Here is a 20,485-nt window from a genome sequence, read left to right as displayed (position 1 = left end):
CCCTGGATTAATAATAACAATGAGCACCTTGAGTTTGCTACATGTTCATGGAGCGAAGTAAACCCAGGTGGACACGACAAAGGGGAAAAGTGCATAGTCTTCAAAGCATTTGAGAAGCTGGGGCGACAGATGCGGTTTGTGCTTGTTAGATTGTTGCCTCTCAATCTGATCTCACATTTCAGACACAAATCAACCAATGTAACACCGTCATTCACTCTAACCGAGTAACCGTGAACGTTGCTTTATATATATATATATATATATATATATATATATATATATATATATATATATATATATATATATATATATATATATATATATATATATATATTATAATAACCTATTCACATAATACTCCATCACAGAGCTCATATCCAGAGACATTTTCCCTTAAAAATAACATCTCTATCTTACATGTCCCATGACAGGTTGTCTTAATATGTTTCTGTATATTTTTGCAACAAAGTCTAGACATGTCTTGTTTCTAACTTCCTCAAAGACCAACAAGTTAAAGGAAAACAGCAGCTCCACGCTGCACCTCAGTGCCGAACATGATAAATGCAGAAGAGTTCTCACATACATTATTAAATACAAAAATATACAAACTCTAAATGCTCGAAATGAAAGTGTGCAGCAATTTGGACCGATGAGGCAGCACATAAAAATAAGCACACGTACAAAATAATTAAAAAAAGGAGAAACAAGAAAAACCAATGAAGAGAAATTCAAAAACTCAAAGCAAAACTCTCCCAAACAATGTAGGAAGAAAACACGAGATTAAACAAGGCAGTTTTCAAAACTTCAAACTAAAATTGTGGTCTACTGTCTAAAACATTCGCTCTGCTGCATCTGAGCAGTTTGTGCTAATTCAAAATCTTGGCATATCGAAAAATGGACCCAAAATGACACTTGTAATGTTTGGTACAAACATTGTTGAAACATTTTTGTCAAGATTAAAAATCAGAAAACTTGTGAATGGAGAATGTAAAATATATACTTTTTTAAAATCTATGCACATTATAATCTATCATAATGCTCATCTGAACTGTAAAAACAAACAAACAAAAAATATTTCAGATGCAACATTTTAAGGCTTCTCATGATGGAGAGACAAAGTGCACTATGTAGGGAGAAACAGAAGCAGAAAGTGAAGATATGGAGGAGAGCGCTAAATTCTCCACAAAGAGTTGCTCATTCTGTAGTTTCAGTCGTTTCTTATTAAAGTAGAGACCACTCTAAATAAATGGGACAAAATCTAGTTTCTTTTTTTAAAGGCTGTATGAAAACACCTATTTTTTTTAAGCATGTAAAATGACTTTTTTGCAGACTAGAAGGTTCTAATATCTGTATAATGTCACCAAGTCAGCTGTATTGTTTTTTTCTTTTATATTTTACAGTTAGCAATAGTGAAACACGAATGAAAGTCTAGTGGTGTGTCCTAACATGAAGTACTTGAACAGTAGTCTCACCGGAGAATGTTTACAGTGGATCTTTCTCCACATTTCCAAACAATGGCAGTATCCTCACCTGCAGTATTACACCTCTCAGTGTTCACTTACAGAATATCTGCACACCTGCTCATGTCCTCTGTCTTCATTGTGTTCAGCAGTTGGAGCTGTTGCGAAACTCCCCGTTTTCTGTGATCTGCAGCTTGGTGGGGTTGGTGGGAGAGATGCCGTTCCTCGTCTGCACGCTGTAGCGCTCTTTCAGCTGGGACAGGGCGCTCATTAGCCTCGCGTTAGCCGCGTCCAGAGATGCTATCCGTTTCTCCTGCAGAGAGTGAAAATCGTAAATCCTATGAAAATGCCAACACCGGCAATTTCAGCAGGTACAGAGTAATTGTTGGATGGTAACAAGTAGAGAATGGAAGAAAATAAACATGCCCTGGTGAACAATGAATCCAGCCCAGAGAGAGACGGATCAAGTGATTTTTCGAGGGTCATCAGCTTTTAGGTTCTCATATTAAGTTCAGCTCTGCTGCCAATGTATTAACTGACACATTTATGTATCTGAATTATGAGGATCTCCAGTTATTCCAAGATATTCAGTTTAGTCAATCTCCAGCCAGTTCTGAACACTCAATGTGAATAGCTGAGAAACCATGTTCACCCATGTTGCTCAATAACAGCTGTATGTTGATCATTTTGTACAAAGAAAACATGTTTTGAGTTTTTTTAAACTACTTTTTGGGAAAAGGGATTGATGATTCATTTTACTAAGCAAAATTGATTGTAAATCAGTGATAAAACTGTGTTGGATGATAATCACAAATAACATCACGACTGTGACGATCTGGCTCATGTCTGTGACCAAATCACAGCTGTGATGTTATTTGTGGTGACACTCAAACTCAAGTGTTTAATTGCTTGTTTCTCTCCTAACACATGTACATAAAAGGAGAAGAAACAAACCAGTTGGTTTCCTTGGAAAATACATATGCATATTTCCTTGAATTATAGTATTAGGAAGTCTGTTTTGTTCAGATTTTAGCAGGTACACATCAGGAATACTGATTTGGAATATTATTTTAGTCGGCAGAGATTTCTACAGCCCTCACTGTGGGACAGTGAATATTAACATGAACGATGATGATTAATGATGCAGATTCTGTCAGCAACACTTACATTTCGCATTTGTTTCTTTAGAAAAATACAGCATAGTTTCCCTAAGGGGTTTTATTGAACGACAGTGGGTTTGTGAGATTGTGAAATTTAATTGCCAAATATGCACTACCGTTCAAATGTTTGAGGTCAGTAAGATTTGATCGAAAGAAATGAATACTTTTATTCAGCAGGGATGCATTAAATTGATCAAAAGTGACAGCAAAAATTGACAAAGGATTTATATTAAAAAATAAATGCTGTTCTTTTGAACTTTCTATTTATCAAAGAATAAGCAGCATAACTGTTTTTAACAATGATAATAATACGAAATATTTCTTGAGCAGCAAATCAGCATATGTGACCCTGGATCACAAAACCAGTCTTATGTTGCACGGGTATATTTGTGGCAATAGCCAACAAAACATTGTATGGGTCAGAATTATAGATTTTTCTTTTATGCCAAAAATCATTAGGAGATTAAGTAAAGATCATGTTCCATGAAGATATTTTGTAAATTTCCCACCTTAAATATATAAAACATTTATTTTTGTGAATGGATGCAGCACTATCGCCAATATAAATGGACAACTTTAAAGGCGATTTTCTCAATTTTTCGATTTTTCTGTACCCTCAGATTCCAGATTTTTAAATAGTTGTATCTCGGCCAAATATTGTCATATCCTAACAAACCATACATCAATGGAAAGATTATGTATTCAGCTTTCAGATGATATATAAATCTCAATTTAAAAAAAATTACCCATAAGACTGGTTTTGTGGTCCAGGGTCACATATTAGAATGATTTTTGAAGGATTGTGTGACACTGAAGAAATTTCAGCTATGCCATCACAGGAATATGTTACATTTTAAATGTATTAAAGTTGAAACAGTTATTTTAAATTTTAATAATATTTACTGAATTTTAATTAAATAAATGCAGCCTTGGTGAGCATAAGAAACTTCTTTCAAAAACATTAAAAAGCCTTACAGACCCCAAACTTTTTAACGGTGGTGTATGAATAATTCTGCCTTTTTATATCTTACATACAAGGATAGTGAAAAAGGAAAGAGGAACGACAGGGAGAAGAGGAAGGATGAGATGTTGACAATAAAACTATTCACGGCTAATAATTTATTTCATTAATATGCTTTATTCAACTAATTATTAGAAATTAGTATCAAGTATCATGACATTTTACTGGTATTGTGTCAACTGAAATTTTGGTGTGATGACAACCCAAAATTTGATTTATTGAAAGGTTAACATAAAATACTACATACAAAAATTAAATAATTTAGAAAATAATTTGGGAACTAGCTTTTAAGTCTGGTAATGACATACCTGCGCATCAATGATCTTTTGTTTGGAGTCAACCACTGCCTGCATATCAGAATGATCCTTCTTCAGCTCTTCCTCCACAGACATCAACCTGCATCAACACAAAACAAACACACACTCAGTCCAGCTTCATATATCCTCCCATTCTGTCTTTGATCTGGAGCTCAAGGCCACAAATAGCTGCCCCATAACATCAGTCTTGGAGGAAAGCAGCTCTCAGTAAATTCTGCCTTGAGGAAAGCTAAAAGTCTCTAAAAGCTCTCTGTCTTCTCAGATTGCCACTAATACACTATCAGCTGAAAGCAAAATGACACTCAGCAAGTCAGCATCAGAGGCGTGTAGTGGACTTCTGAAAGGCAAAGTGCCCTCTCTGTGCTTGTTCAAAGTAAATTCATGCTCTAACTCAGTCAGTTAAGTTTCCTTTTATCTGACTCGATGACTATATGAAAAAGGGAATTTGTGTTCATCCATTTCCACCAGTTTTACCCATTCAGGCCAATTTGTGGACCGGTTGTGAACTTGATATTGACAGTGTAATCAGCCAATCAGAGTGCTCTGGAAGTTTTTGCCTGGTTTAGTCTCTCTTCATAATACAAACTCCAACCTGCTTATGATGCCCTTCATCTGCAGATCTTTGTCTTCCTGTTGCCGTCTCAATCTCTCCTCCGACTCGTCCAGCCGGGCCTGATACTCCAGCAGCATCTTCTGCGCCTGTTCCTCCTGTCCCTTCAGCCGGGCCTCGTATTCCTCCAGCCTCTGCACCGACACAAGCAGCCGCTCCTGCAGCACACTGATCTCTGCCTGATACTGCAAGACATGGATCTTTATGTCTTTCATGTTGAGCGTCATTATAAGCTGCAGTCAGCACTAAATGTTGAGCTATGAGTCATACAAAGAATCCCTATATGTGGCATTAGGTGTGGTGTACCTTTTGTACACTATTGGAAAAGTGGACTATTGGTAACTTTTTACAATAAGGTTTTATTTTTTTAACATGAGTTATTTGCATAAAGTGTCATAATCATAATTTGTTTTACAGCACACTAATTTATAAATATCCTTTTGTTCATTGTTAATTCATGTTAATTCATAATACATTAACTAATGTTAATTTATACAACTTGCAATGTTCAAAAATGTATTAATATATGTAGAAATTAACATTAACTTACATGCAGATTAATAAATGCTGTAAAAGTCTACAACATGCTAATGACAAACTCTGTTGGAATCGATTATTAGTTTAGTCTGAGATGACTAAATTTGTGAGGCACAGTGTTGTTATTGTTAACTAAAACAATTACAAATCGTTTTCAGCAATTGAAATAAAGCTGAAAAAATACATAAATATTAGATGAAAAATAAACTTAGAATATTAAAAATGTTGCCTTGCAACTAACTAAAATAAAATTAACTTAAGTACAAAAATTACAACTGAAATAAAAATAAATTAAACCTGAATATGAATATTTAAAAAAAAATCAAAATCAAAATGACAAAAGCACAACAAAATTACTAAAACAAACTAAAATGAAAATGAAAATTGAAAATATCTAAATAAAAGCTCATTACAACATATACATATATATATATATATAAATAAATATATAAAAAATTAAAATAGCAGAGCTACTGCCTATGTTCCACAACAGTCACAAAATGTAAGAGACAGAAAGAATGGACAGATGGACAAGGAATGAGGACCGCAAAAAAGGAAGCAGGCTATTATGTCTCATTCTCTCTCTCACATACAAAAGTCTGGGAGCACTCGTAGAAATTGATTCAAAGAACTGTGAAATTTCTGCACCACACCACTAGTGGCACCAAACGGAATTGCAAACAATCCTACAACCTCTTCCCAATCTGCCATTGTTGAAAAAGAGCAATGTAGAACGTATCACCGAGCTCTTGAGGAGGTCAACCTACAGATGGTTTACTTAGAGTTTCTGCTCATTAAACTTGGATTTTACCATAAAAAAAACTAAAACACATTTCACCCTTAACTGTGCATTCAGAAACACCTAACTCAGAGCTGAATGTTGGATCACTGACACTGAGAGAATCCTATTGTCTTAGTGAAATTACTGCAGGATGATGATTCATTTCCTATCCAGAGAGTGTTTGCATGAGTTGAAATCTCATCTCTGCTGCTATGGTGTGTGGGTGGTCAGTTACCTTTTCAGCTTGTGTGTGCTCATCTCTGCAAAGCTCCGTCTCAGACTCCTGCTCTATATATGGCACATTCATCAACCAGGCAGCAGTGCGGTCCAATGCACTAGGGTTCACTGGGGACGGGGCCTATGGGACACACACACAAACACACATACACATGAATAAACTGAAGATGAAACGTACACACTCACACAAAGAAGTCATGCCAGGGGCATCGCATTCCCAACAGACAACACAGACAAGCAGACATGATGACACTTAACATGATTTAAGGCTGAATAGACAGAACATGTATAAAATATGAACATGATTAGCTAAAATAACGTGCTGAGTTAGAATACATTACAAATAAGAGGTCATTTTAGTGGCTATTTTTCTTAGTTCATACTAACTGTTTATGATGACATGACACAATTTCCATTATAGTCCTCAAAAAAAATATATTTTCTGTATCAGCATTTATGTTTTTTCATCCTTAAAATAAAATTACATCCAAAGCTAAATTTATGTTTTCAGGGAATATATCTTTGATTTAAAATCATAGCTTTGAATTACACTGCGAAAAAAGTATCGTTTTCTAGCAAAAATATTGAAACAAATTTATTCAAGAAGCAAACTTATGCAAGATATTAATATTTGCTTTCAAAGAAAAGTCACCATGACAATAAAATCTGTTTTATATAAGCATTTTATTCCTCTTATAGTGAATGATTTGACCTCATTATTTGTAATCAAAATGTCAAGAGTTCTCTTTGGTGACAGATTTCTCCAATCCACTTAAACCCCTCCTCTTTCTTACAATCTCTCTCAAGCTCACATTAAGATCTGTCTCCATCCAATCGACAACTGACGCAGTGGCGGCTCTAGGCCGGGGCTTGCTGAGGTTATAGTCCCACCAGAAATATACTTAGCACCGGCATAGCCCCCTCAAGGATTTCCTAATGATTTTCCAGTCACTTTCATTAAAAATAAAAAGTCATTAAAAACCTAAAAAATTAAATAATGTTTAATAAATGTTTTAATGTGCCTATAATTGCACGCTCAGGTACGTGGCACGCATTAGTGAATGGCGATCATATTAAGCTCATCATCAACAGTGATCATAATGGAGCGCTATTAAATATGAAGCAAAAGACCGCAGACTTCAGACACATCTTGGAATAGCACAGAAGATAACTTGTAATCTGCTATTGGTGAGTAGCTACCCTTATCTTTTTTGAAGATTCACTCATGTTATAAACGTCAAATTATATAGATTTTAATATAAATTATTGCACTTTGTTCGCCCTAGCCTATGGTGATGGAAAAGAGCAAATGTTGTCTTCCATTATAACATTCATGCTAATGCGTTAAACTGGAACAAACCAGGTTATGTTACGCATCTTCTAAAAGAGTAGCGAATCTCCAGATCAAAACTTAGGCAAAGAAGAAGCAGAAACAAGTGATATCATATGTAAGCACATGCATAAGTAAAATAACGTGATCATCAACATCAAACAGCATATAAATCAAAACTGCCTAATGTTACCGAATGAAATGTCGACCCAGGTTGAGTTATAGGTCTGTGCAAGCTTTAGGGGTGTTGATGGACTCGATCTACTCCATCTATGTTTTGATCATCGTTCTGGATTCGATCTGGGTGTACAGTAGTCTTTGACAAAAATGTTTTTTACATTTACATTCATGCATTTGGCAGACGCTTTTATCCAAAGCGACTTACATTGCATTTCAAGGTACACATTAACATTCTTATCAGTTCTTGCTTTCCCTGGGAAACGAACCCATGACCTTGGCGGTGCAAGCGCCAACGCTCTACTGTTTGAGCGATAGAAAAGCAGACCAAAAGCAGTTTTTCAGCTCTTTGCTCAAAATGTTGCTTTTTTTTATGAAACTTACCCACATTTAAGAGTTGATTAAAAAGGAACACATCAAGCTAGATTTTTTTTTTTAAAGCAGAGGGTCTGTTCATTCTTTTGATATATTGCATATTCAGATATTTATACAACAAAATATTCTGGGGGCCATGAAACTTTTGTGAAAATGATAAAAAATGCTGGTGGTGGCTGGCAACTTAAAAAAAGAAAAGAAAATGCTGGCGGGAAAATAATAAATACATAATTTTTATTCAAAATGTCAAGAAGTCCCATAGTCCCTATATGTCTATGGGACTCTATGTCGAAAAGTTTAAATAAACCGTTATTGATTTAAAGGGCTGAATATGTGAGGTTATGAAAGATGTTCAGCGAAATTGACACTGTGCTTAACGACTTTGCACACTTTACAATGTGACCTTGTAAATGTATAATTTAAGGTAAAATAAAAATGAATAAGTACAATGCAATAAATGCAGGGAATTTAAGTTATTGATGCACTTAATTGTTATTCTTAGCATTTGCAAGAAAAAAATCCCGCCACTGAAGCAATGGATAAAATGAAGTCCCCTCCATACATTTTTATTTTTCGATAATCCATTTCACTCGAAAGTACGTCCTAATATGGAAGAAAAGATCTGCCGCTACTTCGGTTTCAAGGGGCTTGAGGAGTGGTTATGAACAAAGGCAGAGTTTACCTGAGTCAAGAGACGATCAACACTGCTGCTCATTTCCCATGTCATTAGCTTTCAAACTGGCTTTTTACCAAATTGTGTCAATGAGGTAATAAAAATAATAGTTCAGTCTTATGGAAGATGTGAATCTTTCTGTCAAGGTATAATGTAATGGATTCTATAATCAACCACAGTATCACAGGAAGTCCACAGATGTGACTTTCACAGTCAGAGAAAGAGCCTGGAGGTGCTTTGCGATGTAATAAAAGTGTGCGCACATGTGGTTTCCATAGACACGCTTCCATCAATCACTTCAGGCAATCAATCAATTCCCAAGAGAGAGAACAATGCATTGTGGATTAGGGAAATACCCTTCCTGTCCACTTCACTGTCAAACTGTTGAGAAAAATGACTGCCTGTGGCAACAGTGAATTTCGAAAGGCTGATGATTGGTAGCAAGCTATACCCTTTGATTATTATTAGAATCAATAACTCAGACCTTCTGCAAGATGTACTTCTAGGTTAAGTTCAGATTAAGATATATAATAAATGATCCAATCACAGACAGATTCAAAAGTCTACATGAAACAGAAATTGTGGTCGTCTTTTCTTTCCTAGCCACTTGTTAAGTTGTGACGTAAGAGGGTTCATTTCAATTGAGGATCCTATCTCAACAACCGTTTATGAGCACTGTTTATTCATACCACAAATTTAAGCTAAGCATTTAAAAACTCACTGTGTACACTGCAGTCTATTTTGACGATTTATAAAGGATGAATCGCTGTCTCTGTCCATCTGAGATTTTGCTATGGAAATAAAGGTTAGGATCATGCTTTTTTGGTAGTTTACACAGTGAGTGTATATTAGCACCATTTGTTGTTTGCTTTTGGCATCTGATAGAGCGTTTGGACCTGGAAACGCTAACGTCAGCCATAACTAGCGGATTGCGACGTATATTTGATTTTGTTCTGGATTGATGTTGTTTGCAAATTTTCACTGTCAGTTTGCTGGAGTGGAGGGATTATTGCCCAGCACTTGTGCCGGTGCAGACGTCATAGGACAAAAGATGTTGTTGCGAGATAGAGGTGATCTTAATGTTTTTGATTAAAGATAACTCTTGAATTAAAACAATAATCATGAGCTGCACGACTAAATCATTTATAATAAACACTGCAATGTTCTATAAAAAATAAGATGTCAAATTTCATGGTGACTTTAAATGTTCCAAAAAAAAAAACATATGAAGAAATGTGTAATCATTAGCATAGTGTCTATTTTTAACTCCACATACAATACTTTAAATGCTAGCAAACATGTACGCACTTGTTTATGTGGTCCACGATGTTTCGTTTCCGGACTGTCCCCTTTGGAGGAGGAGCTCTGCTGTCGAAGTCTTGCGCCACTTCCAGGCCAATCTGGTGATGATGACATCAAAGTGTTATTAGAAGGCCGTGGGTAGGGGGTGGAGTTCAATAGGTTGGGTGGAGTTCGTCCTCTGGGTGCAGTCTGTGTGGGTGGAGGTGGCTGGTCAATACGCCGATGGGGACCGGAGCTGCTCTGTCGTGGAACCATAGGCTGGTTTCCGTGCTGAGCGTCAGTTAGCGATAATTGTCGTCTTGAGAAATCTCCTGAACGTCTCACAAACTCCTCTCCCACTGAAGCCCCCTGGGTAAGAAAGGTGTGCTTGGTTCCTCCAAGACCCTCTTCGTTGTTGCTATGGGAACTGACGGAGCTATGACACTCCGACCCAGAATCCCCACTCGCATTCCCTCTAGCTGATACAGGCAACCCTGCTGCCATCTGGTACACTGGATTCTGAAAGGACAGTGGGGCCAAGAGCTGTGTAGGCCTGCCTGGGGCCCCTTCTGCTCCTGGGGTAGTGGGAGTCTGTCCTGGCCTGTGAAGAGTAGGGCCTCCGGCAATGTTGCCTTGGGGTGTCCGTGCATTCCAGGGAACCATGGTACCCTCACTTAAACCTTCTGAAGTTATCCCTACCGGGATGGCGATGGGTTCTAACGCCCTGGCCGCTTCCTGGAGGTCTACCATGGACAGGCTCTTGCCACCGTTGGCCAGGCCCAGCTCGGGTTCATTGGCCTCAGAGTAACTAGAACTGCGGGCAGGGGAGCCCTGGAGGCCGGAAGAGCGTGTGACAAAGAAGAGGTCTTTGTTTTCAGGAGTGGGGGAAGGGAGGCGAGTGAAGTCCGCCGGGCTAGTAAAGTGAAGAGATGGAGACATGGACCAGAAAGAGAAAAATGAATAATTAAACATGCACAGTATAGGACAGAGAAACGGTACACAAACAGCAATCAATTTAAAGAAGACAACACATTATCTCTTTGTTCTGAATCTTAGTATGCTGCCTTGTTGTCTTCCAAAGGCAGTATCCTAGTTGTTCTTATTCAGGAACAATGTTCATATTGTTATTCTTATTTATTTATATAATTCAGTACATTTTGCAAACGTAATCTGTGTATTGGATTTTATATGGAGCTTACAGCAGTGCATTCTGAGATTGTATCTGCCAAGGATGCATGTGATGCTGTCCGAGACGGTATCTTAGAAGGCAGCATAATCTTGCTGCCTATCTTTTGGAACAGCATCACAATCTCAAACAATCATTAGACCCTCCTAATATAGTAGCTAGTGTTTGAGAAACAGAAACCGTAATTCTTTCTCAAACACTTATAAATGCCATACTAGACAGCTCCAGACAGGTATAAAACATCAGAGAGAATGCAAGGTTATTATGCGTCCCTTTCTGTCTTTACTTCCACTCAGACTGTTTATTGTCTGGATATCTGCAAAAAATGCTAATTTATTTCATCATATTCTCCGTCCAGACACCAACCAACGAGCTCCACTCTAAGCTTTCTCCTCACAGCCTCCATCTCTTTTGATCCCCCAACATATTTATCTTCCCTTTCTCTGAATGTGTGTGTGTGTGTGTGTGTGTGTGTGTGTGTGTGTGTGTGTGTGAACTACAATTACAGGCCTCTCATTCTCTCTGGCTCTCATAAATGTCGGTTGGGAATTAGCAGCGAGCTAGACAGATAAAGATGAGCCGCTCTCTTTAGAAGAGCAGTCTGCTGGATAAAGTGAGGGCACACTCTTAAGAACAGGAATGAGGACGTCTTAATGGCTGAAAGCGACAGATAACGACGAGTACGTAAGCAATACGGCAATGCTCTTCAAAATTACAGTGTCATTGCCTGATATAACACTGAGCTCGAAGATGATTGGTTGATTTGTCAGAACACCTATTCATCATGACATCTACAGCGTCTACATTTTTTTCCATAGCCATCTACACTTACGTAAACACTTGATTCTGATTGCTTACAGGTTGTTAACAAATTTGATGCAGTGGATCTGATTAATGGCTTACCCTGGTAGGTCACTGTCGATGGACATCTTTTGTAATCCAGTGGAGATGCTGCATCCAGGGGCTGGAGGGGAGGGCACACGATCGGAGGGAACATTCATCTGTACGTTCGGTGGGTATGTTAACGCTCCATGTACGTCCCTCAATATTCTAGGTAATGGGCCCAGCTTGGAGGCAGCACTCTAAGGACATGGATGAAATATCCCATTGAAAATGAACAAATACCCCAAAGATCTCTTATATCTGTGCAGGACTCTCTATTAGCCCCCTTGAGAAAGTAGGTAGAAGATAACAGAACATCAATGACTGCATGGAAATGAGTTCCTGGAGCTGAACTGGTAGAGCATGGCACAAACAATGGCAAGGTCACAGGTTTGATTCCTAGGGAACACGGTTACTGATAAAATGTACATTATAGCTTGAATTCATTTAAAGTTGCTTTGGATAAAAAACAAAAACATCATGCAATGATTTAAATGTACTGTAAATGGTGCATCCATCACTCAAAATTTTTAAATCAAACCTAATTACTTCCTAAAGTGCTATATTAGAGATTGGCCAATAATCAACCAATATTAAGCTATAACTGATATCTGTATCTTACTATGAATCTGAACTGCAAAACTACCCGTTTTCAAGTATTTTCAAGAGTTTTGAGTAACTGTCTACACAAGATGCGAGTGGTGCGACATGACAAAAACGGATAGAACCTATTTTATTCCTTGATTCTGCCTACACTGGATGCGGTGCGGCTTGACATGACACGACACAACAAATCAGTAAACTGATGCCCCTTTCTATTTCTGATGTACTAAGAACTCATACTAATTCTGATATGAAGAACAAATGGATTTGCAACTGTCGCTTTGTTGCCTCCAGTGTAAACAGCCTCAAGCTGCCACGTCCAGTGTGGACACGGTGCAATAGTTGTGTAAAATGAACATTTTTTAAAGCCATAATTTATTTTGTACATCTCATATTTAAACTACTGTTCAAAAGTTTACGGTCAGTAATATTTTTTTTTATCAATCCATTTATTCAGAAAAGATGCATTAAATATTACAAACATCACAGTAAAGACATTTACATTGTTACATAAAATCTATTTCAAATAAATGGTGCTTTCAATTGATCAAAGTATCCTGAAAAAATTTATCATGGTTTCCACAAGAATATTGCACAACTGTTCCCTTTCGAAAGGGAACTCGCACTGCGTCGATTACGCATTGGGGAATGCCTCAGGCGTGACAGGTGTCTGAAATCACTATCAAATCACGGCAATCATATTGACCGGCGACAGCACATGAATCATTAAAACGTGAATCATTAACGTTTGTATATAACGTTATAAGGGCGTATATAATGTATATAAGGGCGCCTCGCAAACATGACAATCGACTTTGTCGTCTTCAGGGACTGTTTTGTCTGTAAGAGCTTCAAACTAAAGGTAATTATGAAATGCACTAAGAAGGCTGAGTGCTTTCAGAAGTGTGCAGACCCGTGCCCAAGGTATTTGACGCCGGGTGACACATGAATTGTGCGTTTTCTGTCTGGAGGGAGAGCACGCACTTTGGTGAGCATAAGAAACTTCTTGCAAAAATCTTAGCGAACCCAAACTTTTGATTTTTTTTATTTATTTACTTTTTATCTATATTTATATTGTATTCTTTAAATGTATGTATTATGATATACCAACTTTATAGAGCCCCAATTAAAATAGGTGGAAGTGAACCTCTTCATGAACGCAGTGAATGTTCGACATGTGTCGAAAATTAAGAAACACTTATGAGAGGAGACACTCTTTTTGCATGCAAACATTTTACTTTCTGATCTTTTCCGAATGCATTTAATAATGGAACAGGCTAGACTTAGATACATTCAAATCTGACTGATTTACATTTTTGAAAATTGGCTGATTCTGTGACATTCTGGTTGGCTGAATACCTCTGGCATTAAAATAATTAGGTTTCATAATCAAAGCATGTTCGTGGATGTATGACTTAAAATAATAGTGACATATCAGTTAACAGTTCTCATGTACATGGAACAGCAGACGACTGTCTCTGACCGCAGTGTGGCCGCTATGGGTCTGTGGCAGCCTGAAGGACTAATGGGCTTCCCATGTAAAACTCAAAAACCGAGAGGTCATGAGCTTTCAGAGCATGTCCACTTAACGTGATCTGCATAATTCAACACAAAGTGCTGCAATGAGAATATCCAACATTTACAAATTTAATTTGTAATGTTTGCATAGTTGTAGGCAGAGTCAGTGCTGCACTGGCATACAGGCACAGGTGAGCTGCATATAGATGTGTCTTTGCTCAAACACATTTTGCAAGACTGGAAGTTTTCTCTAAGTGTGGAAAATCTGGGCAAATACAACAACTAGTTTAAATTTAGCATTTGAGGAGGAGTAGAATTAGAAGATCATTTCTTTAAAAAAATATGTATAAATTAAGATATAAAGAAATGAACACATGGTGAACACATCTTATGAGGTCTGAACATTAAAAGCAACAAAATGAGGGATTTTAAAGCCTGACTGGTACAGCCTGAAGGCAATTGCTCACATCAGTCCACCTACTCAAAGAACACCGAAACTGGAGCAAAACTTGAGAACCTTCTGTGGCATCAAAGTATTAAATGTTCCGTCACAACCCTATCCTGAGTTCACCTACCACTCAACTGCACACGCTGCAATGAAGAAATACTGAAAAAACATTTTCTTATTCAGTATTTTAACCTGTTTCCCAGTCGAAAAATACATTGAAACATACAACATTTTTAAGAGGATATAATATATTCTTATTATATATAGAAAAAGAAAAAGAAAAAAAAGGAATGTCCCCTTTTCAGGATATAGTATTTTTAAAGATAATTTTATAAAAAATCTAAGTAAGCTTTAAAGATCTTTATTGGAAAGGGATTAAACAATGTTTTTCATGCTTTTTCAATAATTTTCAATGCACCTGTGGAACAGCTTTCTACTGACTCTGAAAAACACCAGGAGAAAGATGTCCAGGGTCCCTGATCACCTCTGTTAACAAGCTGTAGACCTGCTGCAGGATACATGAGGACTGCAGATGTGAACAGAGCAATAAACTGCAATGTTTGTAATGTAAGACGCCTTAGACAGTGCTAAAATGGGCAGGAAGGACATCTGATCGTCCTTGTCCTTGCAGTGCCAAACCACATGTAACCATATGTCCTCACTAGACATGTTAGAGAACTTGCAAGTGCCATTGGTGGAAGAGTGGAGTAACATCTCACAGCAAGAACAGACAAATCTGCTGCAGTCCATAAAGATGAGATGAACTGTAGACCTTAAAGCAGCTGGTGCCACAACACATACTGACTGATACTTTTGTTAATGGACTCATTATTTTTAGTTTGTCAAATGTTCAGTTTGTTCACTTGTTCAGTTTATGTTTCAGTTGTCAAATCTTTTTATGTACATACAAATATTTACACATAATAAGAAATTAACTGGGAATAAAGCAGCTAAAAAGTGGGAGGACGTTTCTTTTTTTTGTTGAGTATATACAGTATATATATAAACATAAATTTACTTTAGAAAAATGGCTTGAGATATATGTTTTTGCCCATGTCATAAATGTATGATACATTCTGTTTTGTTGTTCTCTTTAACAAATTTTTACTGTGAAACAAGACTGATAAAAAAAAGGTGTTTCAGTGTTTTTGAAGGTCTGAAGTGAAGGAGCACAACACACTCCTGCTGAAAATCTTAACACTACAAAAACAATCAAATGGAGCTGACTGAAGGGTGAAGAGACTAACCTGATCCATTTGGGACACCACCTCAGCTAGCAGCGAGTGCAGGGTGGAGAGCTCACGGCCCAGGTCAATATACCCCTCGAAGCCTGCTGTATTTGAGATGGTCTCTGGGTTGGAGATCTCCAGCAGAAAGCGCTGCATGTTGGTCCACTCCTGCTCTAAGAACTGATTCATGAAGGACATGTACTCCTCCTTATTACCAAACCTGACAGAAAGTGAGAACAAGAATGACTTATTGATGCATTTATTAACTCAATGCTAATGACCCTATAATCATAATTATATCTATTAACTGAATTTCATTCATGAATAGTATTTTGCTCAGAACAACATGAAAAGCTATCAAAGTGAACTCATTCCTCAGCTCCATCATGAAACCTTAAAACACCCTCTCCCTACCCAATCTCACACACTCACAATGGAGTAAACAAAATCCTTACTTGGTGAAGTTTGCAAGGTTCTGTGTAACCTTGGCGATAAGAGTGAGTGTGCGTGCAGTGCGGTCGTCTGGGTACTCCTGCGTCAAGTTGAAGAGAGAAGGCGACATGATGGCCGGACAGAGAAAACGCAAAAACAATGACGCGCTGATAAGACGCTCGCTGATATCTGGTCGCCCTCTGTTACCACATTCCTGTCTCCATGATGCAAACACTTCTTTAAGTTCCCTTGGAAACACACTGTTGAGGAATGGAGAGTTGAACATGGAATTTAGATGGAAACAAATTAACCTGACACAACTATAAACAGTTATTCTTACTTGCAAGTAGTTTCACAAACTATTTATTATCCTTTTGCAAAAAACTCCTGAGGGAAAAGCTTTCTATTAAAAACTTTTTTTATATTAAACTATTATTCTTTATAATGTTGAAATACAGAGTATTAGATCTCAGTGACTGAACCTGTACTTCAGTTATGAAAACACTAAAATGGTTGGATCAACACTAAAAGTGTTGTATTGAGTATCACTTCTGTTATTTGTATAAAGCAAAATAATTGTATTATACTACATACTTACAAACCAATCGCTTTAATCACCATAATCAAATGTTTATCTGTGTATAACTGGATTTTATTTTATTGGTACTTTAATTATAATAATTATGCTTAATTATCATACTTCATTTTATAACTCTATACTCCTATCATATATTGTCTCCTTAGTTTCTTTTTTTTAACATTAAAATAAACACCTGAAACCAAGTTGATACTTAACAGAAACATAACAGAGAAAAAGCGACATCTGAGCAATAAAATCCATCACTGGTTCAGATCAACAGCCAGCTGTGAAGGGCATATTGTAGTTACCGGTAAGACTCAATGATCTTGCAGAAGGCCAGCTCACAGCACATCCTGAGGTTGCTCTGATGTTCGGTTAGATCACTAGATGAACATTTGGATGGGTCCACCTCACAGTTCTCATCAGACTCATACAGAGCCTTTATAAACTCCCCTACAGTGGATGGAAGAGAAAATACATTTAAGACAAAGGCGTTTTTAAATAAATCCTGTGTAACGTTTAGTTGTTTGAACAGAAATAGTATTTTTCAGGAAATCAATAAAGAATGCTGTCATATATTGATTCATTTTGACATGATTCTGTATTTGGCAAAATAATGCTTGCTATCCTACATGTAAGCAAGGGAACCTGCTGTACAAAGCCCCGTCATCTTTCATACCAACAAACAAACACTTGAACAGGAATGAACATCACCACACCTGAGCTTATCGCTATTCTAACCCCTTTCCGCCATGAAGCAACTAGTTCTCAAGTTATCTGACTCAGAACTAATGAGAAAACCCATCCTGGGAATATACAACCACCTTTTTGTCGATCCCAAACAAACAGCACAGCCAGATCCCACTCCACAGAGACTCAGAGCAGGTACTGGTCGATTTTTCCCTCTCTGTTCTGTTGCGCATGAAAGCATCAGGGAAAAATCTAGTGTAGCATAAACCATGTGGATGTCCAACTGATCCAGAATGGAAGAGGACTCCTCATTCTTCATCTTCCTTTTAGAAACTAACCAGAAGCGCAGTGATATTACCATATATAATGACCATATATATATATATATATTTTATTTATCTGTTTAGCATTTATTTGAAACCCAAAATATTTTGCAACATTTTATGTCTTTACTGTCACTTTTGATCAATTTAATGCATCCTTGCTGAATAAAAGTATTAATTTCTTTCATAAAATAAAACAATTACTGACCCCAAACATCTGAAAAGTAGTGTATAACTTGCAATGGGAACACAGATGAGAAGTTTTGTGTATTATTGTTGGCGATGGACATACAGCAGTGGTTCCAGCAGGTTGATACAGCTGACTTCCCAGTATTGTCACACACTATAATCTCACTACAAAGCAGTACAAAACAGTCACATAGTTCTGGTCGGTAAACCCCATATTGACTGGAAAGGTCAGAGCAAAACCCCAGATAACTCATTCAAGGCCACAAATATGACACTAATCGCTCAAATGTCCAGTCTAATCAAATAACCAGTCGGATAAAATCCCATCATCAATATCTGCTGACAAACAAGAGTCCTTCAATGGTAAAGCAAAAATAAAGCACGTCTTGAAAATGAACTGATTTACCATTATATGTAATACAATATGAACATCTTGTGCAATCTGAGCTTATATAAATGGCTTTTTAGCAATTGCCAATAAAGAGTCTAAATGACAGAAATGTAATACCACAAATCCCTTAAGGAAGTTGGATTACCGTCTAGCTCAGAAGGTTTGTGTACATATGTGGATGTGTGTGTGTGTGTGTTTGTGTGAATGTGTTCAAGCTATCAGTCTATTTTTGCAGTCATTTATTTAATTAATAAATTATTTAGTTCACCAAAGTAATCATGTGTTTGGAAATGACAATGAACAATCAAGAAAACACGTAACGACTTATTTTTACAGCATTACTAAACAGCAAGAACTAAATATAATGGACCTTAGTTTTTACTTTGTGATTGGTGTTTTCGGTGTTATCTTGTCACTCAATTTGAAAATGAGATCAGTTTTTAAATTCGAACAATTGAACAACAAGACACTGAAAAAACAGCAATGTGCTGAGGTAATTGATTTCTCTATCTCTCGAGAACTAGAGTAGATGAAATGACCAAAAGGTCCATCCCTTGCGCATAATATGCTATTTATGTAACCAGGTGGTGTAATCTGCTCTCTTTGCTGTCCTTCTCTGGCTCTGATGTCTGAGGGACTTAGTCAGTCTTTAGGAGTGAACCATTTAATAATTCAGCAGCACTTCACAAGTCACATTTATCTAAGAAAAACAACTATACATTATTCAGCACCACAAATTATTTCTTATGCAAATCTAAAGAGAGATTCACTCTCTTTGGTGTATTCACTCACATTCACACGTACGCTTATTAGATTCCCCAAAGTCGATATTTATACACGTGTGAATTTTGCAGAGTGTATTTTTATTTTGCAGCTAAATTGCTAGTCCAGACATTTCAACATTTTATTCCTAAAATAAGGAGGTATTAATAAACACAGGCTTTATCGTACACAAAGTGAGCCAACAGCAAAGGAGGTTGGATATGCATGTTTGTACGTGTTTTCACGGCTATTTAATCTTATCGAAAAGGAATACGGGGAACCACAAAGTACACTTTGGAAATGTTTCTATGTTTATAGTGTTTGTGCTGGACAGACAGTTTGCACTGATAAAATTTCCCCTAGTATTATATAATTATATTATATAATGTATTTATTTTGGTGGTCCTGTCACTTTGTTACCTGGAGGTGGTCATAACAAATGGTACAGATATGATGTCAGAAAATAACACACACACAAAAATCTCAAAATTCTAGCCAGTTGATAATACCTAGAATATCAAAATCAACTGCAGGCGGTAGATCCTTCTCCTATTTAGCACCTAAACTTTGGAACAGTCTTCCTAACATTGTCCAGGAAGCAGACACACTCTGTCAGTTTAAATCTAGACAAAAAAACGCATCTCGTTTACCTGGCATTCCTATAGAACATTATACATTTCTATTATTCAAATCCGTTAAATGATTATTAGGCTGCATAGATTAGGTCAGCCGGAACCGGGGACACTTCCTATAACACCTGATGGACTCGTTACATCATTAGAAGAATGGCATCTACGCTAATGTTAGTCTTTCTGTTTATTCCGAGGTTTACTGAAGTCAGCCGGATCCGGGCCGTATCGAGATCAGATGGTGGACCTGCGCCTGGACCCATCCACGACGCATCCCTGAAGTGCTAGCCTCATCAGCCCTGTGAAGGCCTCATCGACACGACAACCATCGGCACTGATTCTCAACAAACTCGTCTCCATACCGGCGTGATGACTCCGACTTCCAAACAGATGGAACTGGATATTATATTCTGAATGTTCTGATCCAATCTGACTTCTGACCTGTAATGCTGCCTGAATCATAATCATACACTGAGCCTGTTTCTCCCAAGGTTTTTTTTTCTCCATTCTGTCACCTGATGGAGTTTTGGTTCCTTGCCACTGTTGCCTTGGCTTTTGGCTTGCTTAGTTGGGGACATTTAATATTCAACAATATTTTTGATCTGCCTTTCTTAAGGAGGACGATGACGCAATTTTCTTCTAGAAACAAACTTTGTTGTATTAT

The 20,485-nt window shown here is 37.3% G+C and overlaps 1 protein-coding gene across 6 annotated transcripts in view; it reads right to left on the bottom strand.

Moving 5' to 3' along the window:
- Positions 1 to 311: 311 nt before the first annotated feature.
- dab2ipb (DAB2 interacting protein b) overlaps positions 312 to 20,485 on the bottom strand; it is a 137,008-nt gene continuing 116,834 nt past the window's right edge. For all 6 annotated transcript variants that reach the window (XM_082169004.1, XM_082169006.1, XM_082169007.1 and 3 more), the window contains 9 exons: positions 17,146 to 17,290; positions 16,281 to 16,517; positions 15,844 to 16,045; positions 12,049 to 12,227; positions 9,987 to 10,872; positions 6,122 to 6,244; positions 4,551 to 4,753; positions 3,950 to 4,037; positions 312 to 1,773 (listed from right to left, as the gene is read on the bottom strand). In XM_082169004.1, the coding sequence (XP_082025130.1) occupies positions 1,606 to 1,773; positions 3,950 to 4,037; positions 4,551 to 4,753; positions 6,122 to 6,244; positions 9,987 to 10,872; positions 12,049 to 12,227; positions 15,844 to 16,045; positions 16,281 to 16,517; positions 17,146 to 17,290 (2,231 nt within the window). In that variant the 3' untranslated portion in view covers positions 312 to 1,605. The remainder of the gene's footprint in view (positions 1,774 to 3,949; positions 4,038 to 4,550; positions 4,754 to 6,121; positions 6,245 to 9,986; positions 10,873 to 12,048; positions 12,228 to 15,843; positions 16,046 to 16,280; positions 16,518 to 17,145; positions 17,291 to 20,485) is intronic.

The sequence above is a fragment of the Leuciscus leuciscus genome (assembly GCF_965113295.1).
Source record: "Leuciscus leuciscus genome assembly, chromosome: 5".
NCBI classification, from domain to species: domain Eukaryota; kingdom Metazoa; phylum Chordata; class Actinopteri; order Cypriniformes; family Leuciscidae; genus Leuciscus; species Leuciscus leuciscus.
The sequence above is the reverse complement of the archived record's forward strand: the minus strand, read 5'-3'. Positions and strand labels throughout refer to the sequence as shown.